Source organism: Cinclus cinclus, chromosome 4 (assembly GCF_963662255.1).
Source record: "Cinclus cinclus chromosome 4, bCinCin1.1, whole genome shotgun sequence".
Classification (NCBI taxonomy): domain Eukaryota; kingdom Metazoa; phylum Chordata; class Aves; order Passeriformes; family Cinclidae; genus Cinclus; species Cinclus cinclus.
Window position 1 is genome coordinate 34,920,002 of NC_085049.1, and position 16,124 is coordinate 34,936,125.

Consider the following 16,124-nt stretch of genomic DNA (forward strand, 5'->3'; position numbering starts at 1 on the left):
TAAGTCATTCACTAATCAAAGCTCTGATTCCCACTTTCCATAAGAAATCTAGGACTAGACAGACCACCCAAGTCCCCAAACCAAGTGTTCACTATCCATACATATTGACAGCAGCAGAAGAATGCTTCACAGAGTATCCATTCCCCATAGCCCTATCTACAAATCACAAAACACATTCAGCAGCTCATAGTAAGCTCCAGAATTTGCCATAATTATGATGTGTGATATTTGAATGGGAAATTCAAAATTTTATCTTTCTTGTGTATTAATGCCAGAACTCAGAATTCCAATGTCTGTCCCAAAAACATTTCAGTATTTGTCCCACAGTGCTTGTGTAACAAAATTCATGAAGAATCAGCAGAGCTGGCTGGACTGAAAAGTGTTTTTGGAATCAACATTCTCCCAGCTGACCAGAAGACTGCTAAACCAGGTCCTTCTTCCTCATCCCTCCTTCTCACACTCCTAGCTGAACAATGGCTGTTATTTTGACAAGCTCTCTTTCAATACCGCTGTCTGGGATTCTAGTGATTCTGGAGATTGACAGTTGTGTGCCTGAAGAGCCCCAGCAAGGGCCAGAAAACAAAGTTACTTACCACTTGCCATCTAGATATTTAGGATGAGAACCTGAATTATTATGGTGAACTTTGCTCAGTGTTTTCAAAAAATACTCATGAGTGCTCCAGTTCCAGGAGAAGATGTTGAGTCCTGGATTCCTTGATGGCAAACACACTTGCCCCACTGCCCCTGATGCAAGTGCCTCAGCTCCAGAAAAAGAGCTGAGGCACTTTTTACATTAAAATTCCCACTGACATGTAACAAGAATTTCCCTTTTCACTAGGTAGGTTCCTGGACCATTCATCTGAGCTGCCTAAAGCACACTTCACAGGTGCTTCATTCCTGGGATTTCATTTTGTGCATTTAACACCTGCATCCTAATTTCCAGAACTATGTATCTTGCTGGATTCATCTCTTCCATTTTTTTGTGGGAGCTGGAATATGAAGTGTAAGAAACAGAGGAACCCGGGAGATAGTTTTAGCATCATCTGTCCAGAGCTGTAGGGCTCCATTCCTCCTGTCACAGACTTGCTACCTCAGTGATATAAGTTGCTTCCTCAAAGAACTGTGTTCCTAATCTGCATCCTGGGAATATCACTGAAAGAATTGCTGGGCATTCACTGCTACATTTAAACTTGAGCATTTTACATATTTGAAATATGTACATTGCCTAATGTGAACAGCTGCCCCTTCTGCCATCTCCAAAATAGCTACTGCTCAGTGTTTCAAGTCTGTAGCTTTGTAGCTTACTGACTTAAAACTACCATTGACAGCTCCTCTGCCTACACAGACAGAATACAGTCAGCCCCCATCTCAGAGGGGGTTCAGTTAATTAAAGATTCATTACTTGGGGTTTGACTTTTCAGTGATAGGTTTTGCATGAATAAATAGCACTGTCCTCAGAGCTGAATAGTGTGATACAAAAAATGCACAGTGCCAAACTGCAGCCTTGAAGGAGAAAACAGAATATTTAAGACCCGCTTATGAGGTTAGCAGCATTCACCACATGGCTCAGAAAAAAAATATTACTAACTTAATGATCAAGCAATTAAAGAATGCACTTCACTGCACATATACCAAGATGGGAAATTCAGTCTGCACAGATAACCATCCATCTGGTATTTGATATTGCTTTCATAGCCTTATAAATAAATGACCACTTAAGTTAGTCTTCATGTACACGACACATACAAAAGAACTATCAGTACTGCTGAATGAAGTAGCAATGGCTGCTAACTTGCGAGAAAATGTATAATTTCTATACTACTATTATGTAAATATCACATGTGAAAGAAATGCAAACTCACATCTCTCATCATTTTCACTGCTTCCCTGGTCCTTCCCAGCTTCCTTGCACACATTGCCAGCCTTCTTTTAATATATACTAACACGTTGGTGTCCCTTCCTGTATAATAGGAAAAAGAAACAGCATTAAGATAAAAAAGGTAAAACAAAGGTTCATTTAGTATTCCAACACAAAAGGAAACAGTTTTCTTTCATTTTTTTTTTTCTTACATGCTACTATCAGTACTTTCACAAGAATTTTAATAAAACATTACCAAATTCTGAAGATTTAGATGTGGCATAATAGCATGGAAATCAGTGGAAACAATCCAGATATACAGTGGTATAAATAAGTACTCTTGGGTTGGCCTTGCACTGGTGAAATACAAGCAGATCTGAAGGTACAGTTATGTACATGCTTGTCAACAAAAAGTATTAAAGCGAATCCTCATCCTCCTAACAATCTTTTTCTTAATGGTTAGAACAAAAGTATACCCTGTTTACAGCTTTTACTCATTACCAAATTATCACCCTCAAATTCCTCACACCACTAATTACAGATGGCAAATTAACATATTTCAGACATGACAGTCCTGTGTGCGGGAAGATTCCCTAACAGCAAAGATGACAGAAACTGAATGGCAGTTACAATTATTCTCTTAGAGAATTCTTTCTCCTTTCACTTCTCATTCACTTCAAATGCAAACTCTTAAAATGCTTGTGGATCAACAGGAAATGAGTGGACAGATAATCATCCACAGAATTACTGAATCATGAAAATGTAAGACACCTGCTACAAATTATCTTTGTGTATACCATGTGGTCTGTAAAGACTGTAGCCTATTCCTAATATTTTCAAGCCTTTCATAATAAGAACAACATGTGTGCTGAAAACATTCCAAGTACCTACAAATAGTTTTAAAGCTGTGATTAAAATTTTCAAATAGATTAAGCAGCAGGTCGAAAGGACTTATGTTACAGGAAAAAAATAAGTAAGGAGAGAAGAATTTCTTTAGCTGTATTGTATATTACCTAATTCCTTATCTCTTTATTGATTCTTATATATTTAATACACAATTTATTAGTTACATCTGTTTCAACATGTTTATGTAATATACTATGAGGTATACATTTCAGGTCAAGCTTCTTTTCAGGATGTTGAGCAGGAGTGGTCAAAAGGCATCTACTTACTATGAAATCAAGATAATTTTTCAGGCAAAAATTCTCTAGGATTACTAAGGATTTGGGATGCCTGACATGAGCAACCTTAAAAATAAAATAGCCCCTGCTTTCTATAAACGATCACCTTTTGAAAGAGGGCAAGTTGGGTACTCAAAGTCATTATTTACTCTTAAAAGTCATTATTTACTCTTTATGATCTGACAAACAAATGAATAAACAGAAACACAGAACAAGATGCTGTTGTTCAAGAGATTACAGTGTATTTCACCTTTAAAAGCTGTAATGCCCACTCTTCATCCTAGAATTAACTTTGAAGACCAGAAATGGAATGGCTTCAGAATCATGAAACTGCAACACATGTCCCTCCTCCACAGTCTCTCCTCTCCAGCTTTGTAAACCATGCAGAAGTCTAGCATATAATCAAAATAATTCTATGTGAAGGCTCTGTGTCCAAGGCAACGTGTGAGGCTGGAGATTCTCTAATTTCTGTGGGTGCACACTGACATTTTCAAGGGGAGACTGAGTGGTATAGAACAGTGGGATTATTTAGCTCCTCCTGAAGACACAGTCAGAACAGGCAGTCACTTTTCAACCTCCCTGCTCTGTGACAACTTAGTTTTGTGATTCAATGGGTTACTTCCTCTGCTGCACTACTGAAGGTTCAGGGTGTCAAATCTGAAGATGACAGCAGCCACCTAGCACACACAGGTTACAGAAATACCATACTTGTATCTGCCTGCACAAACTTTCCCAGGTTACCTTGGACAAAAACATTGTGACAGTGCTTACTAACTATGTACTGTGTACTTTTCATAGAATTGTTGCACTCAGGATGGAGTGAGTGCACAAATTAAGGTTTCACGGACAGCCATAAGCCTGCTAGAGCCCAAAAATTGCCTCAAGGGCTCAGCTGCTCTATTATTTTTACTTTCACCAAAAATGAACAAGTCATCCTAAATATGATTTCACAACCAACAAATGTTTTAAAATACTACCCCCAAGCTTTATGAACCTCGGGTTTTCAGGTGTAGACTTGCATACACTTTTGAGAACAGGGATCACAGACAATTTTACTATGTACGATTTTTATCAGTAATCTTCAAATTATGTAAGACAGCCAGAGGCTGTGAAATCAGGTCCTGAGAAACCTGAAGATGCCCAAAAGTATGCTAGTGCTTGTATTTATACAATTAATTAGTGTTACTTTTGCCTAAGGCATCCACTGTAGTCTAGAAATAACCTTGATTTTATTAACTTTTTTGGTCATTTACTGCCAGTGAATTTATTTTCTTAGCTTTAAAGAGTCTCTAATAAGTATCACAACAGATAAACCTGCTTATTCAAAATTTTTAAAAAACTAACAAAAAGCTAGACTTGAAATTAAAGCATTTTATTATTCTAGTTATTAAATTTTATGTTTCTGTGACCTCTCTTAATAAATGCAACTAACTTCAGGTGTCCCACTGGTTAATGGGTCTCATTAACTTTTACACAGAACAATACAGTGTAAGGATCTACCCCCAGAGCTGATGGAAAAAAGCAGGCAAAACATCACTCCTGTTTCCACCATTCTATACTGCCTTTTCACAACATGAGCCCAGGTTTGCAAAATGGCTAAAGGCACTTCCTTAAAAGGTGTTCAGCTTTTTCTGAATGTCGTATCTCTTTGGCTCTGATACCTTTTCTTTTCTGTTAAGTACATGCTGAAGTATTTTCTGCCATGACAAAATAAAGGCACCTCTGTAACCTGAGCACTGACAGCTCAGCAACAGAATCAAGCAAAAATATCAAAACAGAACAGTCCAGCTCTGGGGCGATATTCCAGCCAATGTCAAACACTGAGTACATAGTTCTTGGGGGAAAAACAAAGAAAAACAGAACCCCAAATCCAAAGATGTCTTTGGAAGTTCTCTCCCTCCTAAAAAACTTACTGTGTTGGGCTTCATATTGGGCACCATGGTGCTGTAGCTGCTGACTGCGCCTGTAACAGCCCTCTCCAGCTTTCAGAGCCTGCTTGAACAGCTTCTCTGCTTCTACAATTGTTGTTGCTTCCTCTTCAGCTAAGAGAATATAAGCAGTAGCACACCTGCAAAAATATCAAAGGAAAAAACATGAGAAAGATACGTGAAGTAAAAACTTCATGAAGACTGGCAAGGATGCACTAAATACTGAGGCAAGGAAATTTTTTCCATGTACCTTTCTGATGAACTATTCTGATGAATGAATACTGTCAACAACACCATGACTCTCATTTTTAGGTACTGTATCACTCAGCCCTTGAGCACACCTACTGACAACTGTCCCAGAAAGTAAAGCACTGTCTCACTAAGCCTACATCTCTAAAACTCCTTCTGGAAATCAAGACTAGTTTTATGCACTATTGTTTTAATATAAACCATATCCTTTGCTGTAATGATATGAAAAGAATCAACAGAACTGTAACACTTGCCATACAAAAAGAACGGATTACAAATGTAGTTGTAAAGATAAAACAACAACAACAACAAAGAAAACCCAGACCAAGAAAAAATCAAAACAGCAATGTGCTCTTGCAGCAGAGCTGCACTAGAAGTGTTTCCAGCAGGTGATCCTTCCCCTCTAGTTGGCCCTGATGACGCCACACGTGGGTGTGCTGTGTCCAGTTCTGGGCTCCCCAGTACAAGGGGCACATGGACGTACTGCAGAGAGTCCAATGAAGGGCCAAGAAGGTGATAAGGGTTTGGGGCATCTCCCATATGAGAAAAGGTTCAGAGAGCTTGGACTGCTCAGTCTGGAGAAGAAAAGGCTTTGGGGAGAATATGTCAAAGTTTGTAAATATCTGCAGTGAGGGGCAAAGAGGAAAGTGACAGGCTCTTTTTAGTGGTTCCCAGTGACAGGACCAGAGGCAATGGGCACAAAACGAAACACAGGAGGTTCCCCCTAAACCTCAGAAACACTTTTTATTGTAAAGGTGACTGAGCACTGGTACAAGCTGTCCAAGGAAGTTGTCAAGTCTCTCTCCTTGGAGACACTCAAAAGCCTGCTGTACATGGTCCTGTGCAATGCATTGTAGGTGGCCTTGTTTGAAGTGAGGAGTTGGATACTGACCTCCAACCTGTTAACCTCAACCAATCTATAATTCTGTGAAATGTGAGTAGGACAGGCTTACAGCTCACTTTTCCCTTTTATGCTGCATGTTAAATCAATATACAAGAAGAATTCTTTCTCTTCTTCTGATGAAACACATGAAGGACAACCTGTACAGCACCAGTTTATGGAATTCTAGAAGGTAGCAATCTCAGTTCAGCAACCTAAGGGATTCCCTTTATGCATGTTAGCAATATTTATGCTGTATACCATACCAGTAAATCATCACAGCACTGAGATTTTGTAGGATCTCAAAATACTACACTTATCATTGAAAAAATAAGTAACAGACTCAAGGACCAAAAGTCACAGCAAATTACATCATATACTCTCATACTATGAAATGAGTATTTCAGAATGTGTTTATGAGTCTCTTCTTTCTTGCTTCTGTTCTTGAGACTGAGAAATCCAAAAGGGAAAACTCTCCATCCTGTAAATGCACATTTCATATGCTCATAAGGAGGTAACTTAATTAACATTTTTCTATGCTGTTCCAAAGCCTGCTGACATCAATGGAAAGACTCCCATTGTCATCACTACCCTAAGGATCTTCTGGGCGGCTAGCACAACATGCAGCTCTGCTGTTTTCCTTCTGTTGTAGGCCTTCCTTTGACAGGCATCATGGTTAAAAATTACTATAGCAAACCCGCAGCCTTAAAATATCATCAAATGGGTTTTTAAAAGACAGGAAATAAATGTTAATATTGCTGTCACTCACTCATTCAATTCCAAAGCTTCATGTGCTGCAGAAATTCGGGCTTGAGGGTTTCTCTCTCTCCAGGCTTTCTGCATTACTATTCAATAAACAAAGGAGAAGAGAGAAATATCAGTTATTACAGGATTAACAAGGAGAATCTACTGCTGTGTAATAATAGAATTTACTGATCTCAGCCTAACTCACTACATAGCATTTCATATAGCTCAGTGACCATTCAAAAAAATACACAACAAGCAGGCGCTTTTGTCCCACTCAGTATTTTTTCTTCTTTCATTTAATTAAACTTTTTTCCAGAAGAAAGTCTGGCTGAGAGATCAGGCCGTCTGCACTGCCAAGTATAGAAGCAAAAAGTAGCTACTTCCTCTTCGTGTAGTAGATTCCACAGGGAACAGAACAATAAAGGGATAGTTGGGATTCTGATTCTAGCTCCTTATTGTGCTGTTGCTTTATGTAAATGCTAAATGGAAACAACTTCCAAGCTAATATTACAATCACATGATTGCACCACTGAGTTCAGAAAACAGGATTCATGTTTATCATGTATCGAAAAAGCACAGTATGCTCTCCTTCATAACTATACCTTCAGACTGGAGTACCCAACTGTTAGTATCTTTCCCTTCTTGAGAGATAAAGATTTTATCTCTCCAGAGGCAAATTCTAATGACTGAAATCATTGTTGTACATTTTTAGCAGAATCAAAGTCTGCATCTGGACTTCACAGTACAGGCTTAACACAACTAAAGCTGCTTATACAAATTCAGTTGTAAAGGTGCCGTTCCCATTTTTTACAGCTTCTAACTTCATCAGGGAATAAAACACAGGTCTCAAATTTTACATCAGCTCGCTCTCTTCTGTCAGTGTAGACTAAACAGAACCTGGATAATGTAACTCAAACTACTACACTGCAGCTGGAGGCAACTAAGCTATATATGTTTGAAGCCACTGCAAGAAAGAGGAAAGGAACAAGCCTTTTTCACTTTTAAGTGATACCCTGAATGACCCCAGCAACACAGCAGAACAACACAACAACATAAATTAGATCGTTCACATACATTGACACTTGTTCAGACCTAGAATTCTATAAATTCAACAATGGTTTCTCAGATGATCAAACTTTTGCCTTTTCTTATCTGTGCAAAAGAATTGATGTCTCACTGCATTTTTCTTGCATCAGTTTAAATCCACCATTAATCTATTAGCAAAAGCACATGTTCACAAGGTCTCTTACTAGCATCTGCAGGCCGTAAATGATCTGTGTCACATGTAAAGAATGTCTGATGGTCCTGTGCCGAAAGATTCATGTCGTAGTAAGTCAAAGGTTCTCTCCCTGTTACCCACGTATACCTGCAAACATGCCAACAAGTAGACATTTTGGTTAATGAGGTCACACTTGGCAAAACAAATTCAGAAAAGAATCCCAGACCTCTGAGATGGGCATAGCCAGGTAAGTTCACCAGGTCAATCTAACTAATATACATTGCATTTCACTGTACTGTGATGGAGCAATGGTAGCTGAGTCTAATCTGATGAGGACATTGAAAAGTACACGCTGGAACTTGGTAACACATATATTCAAACATTAGGACTCCATGAAACCCACATGGAGTTCATTAGGTTGTTTGCTATAATGGATTTGAACAGAAATACTGCATTAATACCAGGTACAACACACTTAGGTTAATCCATTTTTTATAAGGTTGCCAAATTTGGAGAAATAACAAATATTAGAGAAATAAGAAAGTGTATCAGCATGAATTTTAATTCCTTTTAATTCAGAAACATTTTATGAATTACAGAAAAACCTGACACGAGTGCACGTATCCACGGTTAATTTTTTTTCATTTCTTAAGTTAGATTAATTGAAAAGTACAGTTAAGCTCCTTAAGCCAGTACTATGCCTGAAAACTGTAATTTTGTAGCACCTACCGATTATATTCAGCTCCTCTGAACAGATTTAAAGGATTTCGCCAGACTTTGCATTCTGTAAGAAGCAGACACACACAAAATTAATCTATCCCAAATTACAATGGTACTTAAGCTTTATGAAAAACATCAGTCACCATACAATGAGCTGTATCAAATGACTTATTTTTCATAGGTGCAAATGCAAAAACCCATCAAGAGAACTGAGATGAAGGTAATCAGACTGGTCTCCCTTTCTTAAATAATAATTTAATTATAAATTAATGTCAACAAATGCAATCATTCCAGACAAATAACCACTAACAAAGCCCCAAATGCCACATGAAAAGATAATACTGATTAGTTCCAGGACTCCCATTTACCATAATGCAGAACTGAAGAGGGATCACACTGGGTTATTGCACTAAAAAACAGCAATTAACTTGGTCCCTATGGACTTGTTATTTCTCCAGAAAAACATCACTGTCTAGTTAATACTGTAAATCACTGTGAATCTCAGCTACAGTGCCAAAATTAATTCCTCCTTAGTTTGTGAAGTAAAAATCCACGGAAACATCTGCTGATCTTACTTAAGCTAGAAGGAGATGCTGAAAGTGATCGGCAGAGAAAAGTTTACTGCATTGCAAAGGTTTCAGAATGTTAAAAGCATTCTATAAATTTCTCTCGAGGGAAAAAATGTGGATTTTTCACACTATAAGAGGTAAGAGATATAGAAATCAACAATGCAATTTAAAGCAAAAATTAAAACATTATAATCAAATTGTACAGCCTTTGAAACATTGAGGTCTTGATTCTGGCTTTTCCTTTAATTTAACACCAGATTTATTCTCTTAACTTCAATAAAGACAATTCACTCCAGTGAAGGTGAGACCAGAATAAATCCCACTATTTGCACAAAGACTCACTGAGAGGCAGCATGCCATTCCATCTCAGATCTGCTACTGGATGACCCCTCACATGGCACTTTACAAAAACTCATCAGTAGCACTGGCCCTCCAGCATTTCACAAGGTTTTTGCACTAAAATGTTAACCTGCGTATTTCTCCCTATGAATTTTTGTGACATCATTTCTAGAGATCAAACCAACAGTTTTCTGGTAGAATATTGAGTCAGAAGGGTATTTTTATCGTAACAATATGCCTGTTCCCTTTATGCCTATTCTGTTAGAAAAAGAAGTACTGAACAGCTCTTTTCTATGGACACAGATTCCATATCTGAGTATGGAGCTACAGGGGCATGGACAGAAAGCATTTTACATAAATTATTTGCAGTAACAGAAGGACACCCTCAGCAACACAGGAAGGGGAATAGGAGGTGGGCCCTCAGTTTGCTGCCTACCCAGCAAGCACATGGAACAGACACAGGAACAGGCACACCTTAGGGAAGAGTGTATCTTTCCAGTACCCATTTCAGCAGGCAGCTAATATTAGATGGTTCCACTGCTTTACTCAGCAGAAATGCTTGACTGACATTTAGCTGTACTCTGCTGTGCAGCCAGAGGGTATGGCTGTTTGACAAGCTTCAATCTGACAGTTTTTATATATATGACTTCCAAACCATTGTAAATATTAAATCAACATCAGACTTCTCAGTTCCAGAGCTGTAATTCAATGTCTTGACCTACTCTGTTTGCAACCAATTCGATTAGGTAACAACTATGTGATTGCAGTGATGTTTTTTGTTCATCTTATTTGAATCCAATTGGTTACGTTCTATCCAAAGAACAAAGTATTTTGGTACTGTAGCAGGCTGAACTGGGGAAGAAAAAGGGGAGGTAAAGAAGGCCTTTTATTACCACGTTCATGTCCTGGGGATGTTTTGGCATCTGTGTGGCTAATTAAACATGGTGATCTCCTTCCTGTTCTTTATGCCTTGGTATCTGCTAACACTATGGTCTCAGTACAGCATCATTCTTCTTAGCATTCTAAAAACAAAGGTATCTACTGTGACATTCTCCCATAGTCAAACATCTACAGAGGAACACATGGTGAATCAAGAGAAAAAACCATCTCCATCTTGTTGGATAACAAAAAAATATCCAGGCGTTAACACATGGTAAACCAAAAAGGTTGCCTTTTCTGCCACATTACAAACCATTACAAACCATTAACATAACTATGTCCTTATTTTAACCTTTCAGAGACGTTTTCAATGATCATTTTCTGACCACTGATACCTTTCTGAAGGCACTAATAACAGACTATCCATACAGACACTCCAGAGGCACTTAAGAGTCCCAGCTCAGTGTCAATGCACTGAAAACAAACACACTCCTTGACTATTTCTTTATATCAGAAAAGTCAAGATGCTTGTGTGAACCTCATTAGTCAAAATACTGTGCCTCCCCCTTTAAAATGACAGGAGTTATTTCAGAGCTGCTGAAGTGTGACTGAGCACACTGATGAGTGCACACAGGTGTTTCCAAGCCATCCCATGCTTTCTGCCAGCTCACTCAAATCTAATCTCCTGGACCATGCAGTGCTGCTATTCACAGCCTCTCTTCAGATGACAACAGCTGAATTGGCAGTGCTATATGGAGGCTTCCTTAAGTAGACTTACTCAGTAAATAACAAGGTTTTGTGAGGCCACCTATATCATTTAACATGTAAGTTCAGAGCTAATTCTTGTTTGCCTGTTTCCATGCACACTGAGGAGTACAGATAAAATTTGCCAGGTACAGACATAGGCAGCTCAGCTGCGGAACAATGCTTTTTCCTTAAGTGTATTTTTTTCTTTTCGTTTCTTTTCTCCACTTGTAAATTCTGATATATTCTCAAAGCCTGCAGATTAAATAAATTCAATAAAATTGTAGTTGATTCTAGGGTCACATCCCTAACTAATTTCCAGTATTAAGATTATGGTCTATAAGCTAGTCTAGGACAGAGACAGACAAGTTTTGTTTTACAGATGAGGAGCACAAACCCAGATGCTCCTGCCCTGACTTTAACAGTGAGTATCTCCCACTCAAGCCAGGCAATAGGATACCAGCATTTTCATTACTCATGGGCTAATTTTTCAATTCATTCTCCCCAGGCAGCAAAGTCACACAAGTAGTGGGTTCACACAAGTTTCCCTGGGGCTGCTCCAGTCCACAAATTTCAGTGCAGGCTGGCCCGTCTCTCAGAGGAACCATCGCCAGGGCAACCAGGCACCTGACACAAAGTGCCTCAGGCTTGAACGACTTGGGGTGAGACACCTTCACTGAAACTTGTAGGGACTGTGAATGCCTGGACGCTTGTAAAAATCAAACCACAAATGCCTTAAATCATGCCTCCTAAATTGGAGGCCTTTTAAAAATGCCTATGTTAGGATTTGCACAAAGTCACAAATCAAATCCGTAGCAGAGTCAGAAACTTAACAAGCCTCAAGCTGTTAAAAGCTACCATGTTTCCACTCACTAAAGTGAAATCCAAATGCTGTTTACATACTACTTACTTTATCTGAAAAACAAGCTGATGAAAAAACAGATGAACATTTCTGGCTTCTTTGTCTCATTATTTTTTTAAGCAACTTGGTTATTACTTAAAATTATTTCAGTAAAAATACTACCTGCCTTTAGAATCACAGAACCGACAACTGGTTGAGTTGGAAGGGACCACAGTGGGTCACCTCATCCAACCTCCCTGCTCAAACAGGGAAAGCACAAAGCACATGGCACAGGATTGCATTCAGATGGTGCTGGAGTATCTCCAGGGAGGGAGACTCCACAGCCTCGCCGGGTAACCTGCTCCAGTGCTTGGTCACCTGCACAGTAAAGTTCTTCTTCATACTCAGATGGAACTTCCTGTACATCAGTTTCTGGTCGCTGCCTTTTGTCCTATTGCTCGGCGTCACCGAGCTCCATCCTTTTGAACCCCTCTCTTCACACAGACATGGATGAGGTCCCTCTCAGCTGTCTCTTCTTGAGGCTGAACAGGCCCAGTTCCCTCAGCCTTTCCTCGGAAGAGGTGCTCCAGCCCCTAAATCATCTTTGCAGCCCCTTCACCGGACAAAGGATACTGCAGAAAAGGCACGTGCAATTTGGCAGGGCTTTCACAACAAGGAGAAAATAAACGCATTAACCACGCAGCCTGAAGCAAACGCACTGCGTGAATTCGTCAGGGTGCGATAAGCAGCTAGTGAAGCAGCTCCGCCTTTTCCCGAGCGGAGCGGGATGCCGGAGGCCGGCGCGGTGCCGCTCACCTGAGACGCTCTGGCGGTTCGAGTCCGCGTCCCCGCCGGCGGCGCTGGCGGCGCTGGGCGCGCTGTTGTCCACCCCGCCCAGCAGGGGGCGCAGGTGGCTGACCGAGACCTGCTCGATGAAGGAGGTGCCGTACTTGCGGAAGTACCACCACTCGAAGATCTGCAAGGCACACACGCACACGCCGTCAGGGCCTCCGCCCGCCGCCCCGCCCCGCCCCGCCTCCAGCCCGCTCCTCCCGCCGCCCGCTCTTCCCTCGCCCGGCTCCCGCCTCAGCGCCGTGCCGCGGCCCGACAGGCGAGGAGGCGGCTGCGGCCCGCCTCAACCCTGCCCGAGCACACGCACAAGTTAAATGTGACCCAAGTTTCCGTAGAAAAATCTCAAATCTTGCCAACGCAATTATTTTTTTTTTAAACCCCCAAATAACCTTAAATTATTTCAGCTGTTAGGCCTCTTTCTTTGAACTGACAACTAGAACACCCTGCCTCCCTCCCTCCCTCCCCGGAACCCCCATTCGGCCCGGTCTCAGCCACGCCGACAGGATGCTGCAGGCAGGGCTCAATCCGCCTCGCCTTGCCTCAGCTCCCTCTGCAGCCCAGCGAGCGTGAGGAAAAGGTCTGCTTGTTTCCCCACTAAATGCTTCCAAAGACATTCACCGAGTTTAATTAAAAAAAAAAAAAAATTAAAATGCCAAACAAACTCCATGGAGCTGAATCATGTTCCTTTAAGATTTCCCCCCCTAGCTGAACTGTTCTATTTTGTTTGTCGACTTGGGCTGACTTTGAATTTTATTTTCAGGCACTTGTTTGGGCACGCAAATCAGAAAAAAGTAGTATTTACAGAGCTCGACTTGGGAAATCGCTTCACAGGCTAAGAGAACACCTTGTAATTACAATTACATACATAAATATTTGTGGTATTTTCACCAAAAATACATACTACTTGGTAAGAAAACACATATTTCAGGAAACCACATAAACATGGAAATGAAGACTATTTCATATAAATATGGAAAATGTTTAGATTGTAAAAATTGTAAAGAAACATATGCTTATAATGAATAGATAAGTTGCACTTGAATCGTCACCCAAACATCTACATACCATGGGGAAACAAAACCAAATCTGAGGAGTTTTGAGAAATTTGGTAGGACTTTGTAATACTGATTGCACTAAGAACTGGGAACGAACACTCTCTGCCCTTTTAATTTTCCTTGGTATCTCCATGTGTTACACCAGTACTGGAAGCTTTGATAAAATTTCTTCCTACTAGGTACAATCAACAATAAAGGAAAGGATTGTGTTCGCATCTTTGTCACCATCAGTGTGCTGCTGGGCAGGTTTTGGTAGGTCAGCCAATAGACAGCTGGCTCTGGAAAGCTTCTTCAGGGTCTGCCTGCTCCAGAAAACTTCAGGCCAGGCTTCACACACTTTCTTCTTCAATATTTTTTGATTTTGAAGTTCTCTTGACCTCTTTATATAATTGAAATGACTTCTGTCTCCCTGAGATTGGACTGTCTGCAGACAAGACATACTTCTTCCCCACCCCCTTTAAAGGAGGGGGAATAAATCTTCTGACATAGAAGGAAAATGTTCCTCTCCAAAAGATGCTCCCAATACATTCTGCACTGGGGCTTCCCCTAAATTCAAATGTGTTGTTGAAGCATCTAGAGGATTCATATAGAAGGACTCTATCTGCACAGAGTGAAAGGGAATGAAGCTGGTGGCTACTTGAGATGAGTTCACTCAAGATTGTGTAACAGCTCAGGAGATCACTCCCCCAAACAATCTAATGGCGTTTCTGGGAAATATCAAGAAAGAATGGAGTAGTCTGATGGGGAGAAGACAGAAGGATGATGTGAACACATAGCATTTGGGAACATAAACAGATGGTCACAGAGAAACCAGAGCATCAACATATTCAGATCTTTGTGAATTCTTTCCCACCCAAGTCACCAAAAACCCGCACAACCCAGACAGTTCCTCCTTACACAGACTCTGAGATATATCTGTCACTGCTCTGGTTCCACTTGCATGTGCCTGCAGCAGCACCCAAGCGGGAATGCCAAGTGCCAAGGACAGAATGCTGATGCAGTGTTGCTGAACACTTGCTCCACACTGCCGATAGGCTTCCCCTGGCATACATCACTGCCTCTGAATGCTGGAAGTGGTGAACAGGGAGCTGGCATAGGTGTCAGCTTTGGTTTTAGCTGTTCTCATGCTCTTAGGCACACCACACTTTTTAAAGGGGTTAAAGTTTATATCTTATGATTTAGAGAGCATCATAAGCTCTCTCTGACCATAAGAGAAAAGCTATGCCATAAGATACAGTCACAGATCTGCTGTGAACATCTGTTTCTGTTCTGCCTTTGAAAACCTTGGAACATATCAAGGCACAAAAGCCACAGTTCTACCTGTCCGAAGTCTCAGAGGGAGAGGGTGCTAGGAATGAAAGATTATAGTCTTGCACTGAGGCAAGGGACACTCAGTAAGAATTTCACTATAGTGTTAAGGCAGAGACTCAAGTACAGCTGCCAGACTGACCATGCAAAACTCAGAACCATATCTAACAAGCTTTGTAGTTTCTTTAAGAGAGGGGGAAAAAAAAGGTTTTGCAAAATGTGCTAATAAATTCCTGCTCATTATTTAAATCATGATCGGCTTTTAGATAAGGTCAGTAAAACCCAGAGAAGGAGTGAGCAGCACAAAAGCACACTTGAGCCCACTTGTCCTGCACAAATGCATACCAGCTGGAAAGCTGTCACACTGAATTTCAATGAAACTGAGGGGACAATCACAAAGAACATACATATACAAATGTAGTCTCTGCTACAGTTCAGCTGAGTGACAGAAACTTGCTCACACATGTGACACAGATGCAAGTCTACCTCCTTAGACTTACAAATACACTAATTATTTTTAAAAATTTTGCATTTAAGCTCATAAATTGTTTAAGGCAGCTTTGAAAAATATTTGCTATGTTGAGTGAATCCAGTGCCAGGAAACATCAGCTGGATCTCCATCCATACAGTCTCTTAGAAATTAAAGACATAAATCATCATCATCATGAGCCTTTGCTTGGAGTGATTTGTTCAGCATGTATGAGGAGGTAATCTGTAATTTGGTACTTAAGTCAAAACAATAAATTCTCTCTGGT

The 16,124-nt window shown here is 40.4% G+C and overlaps 1 protein-coding gene across 5 annotated transcripts in view; it reads right to left on the reverse strand.

Annotated features, from left to right (window-relative positions):
• The window catches only part of ST7 (suppression of tumorigenicity 7), a 136,758-nt gene that overhangs the window by 40,484 nt on the left and 80,150 nt on the right, over positions 1–16,124 (reverse strand). For all 5 annotated transcript variants that reach the window (XR_009933155.1, XM_062491923.1, XM_062491922.1 and 2 more), the window contains exons 3-8: positions 12,971–13,130; positions 8,792–8,846; positions 8,094–8,209; positions 6,866–6,941; positions 4,953–5,107; positions 1,863–1,960 (exon numbers count right to left, since the gene is read on the reverse strand). Coding sequence is in view for 4 of the 5 variants with exons in the window: in XM_062491923.1 (XP_062347907.1) it covers positions 1,863–1,960; positions 4,953–5,107; positions 6,866–6,941; positions 8,094–8,209; positions 8,792–8,846; positions 12,971–13,130 (660 nt within the window). In the remaining variant the exon portion in view is untranslated. The remainder of the gene's footprint in view (positions 1–1,862; positions 1,961–4,952; positions 5,108–6,865; positions 6,942–8,093; positions 8,210–8,791; positions 8,847–12,970; positions 13,131–16,124) is intronic.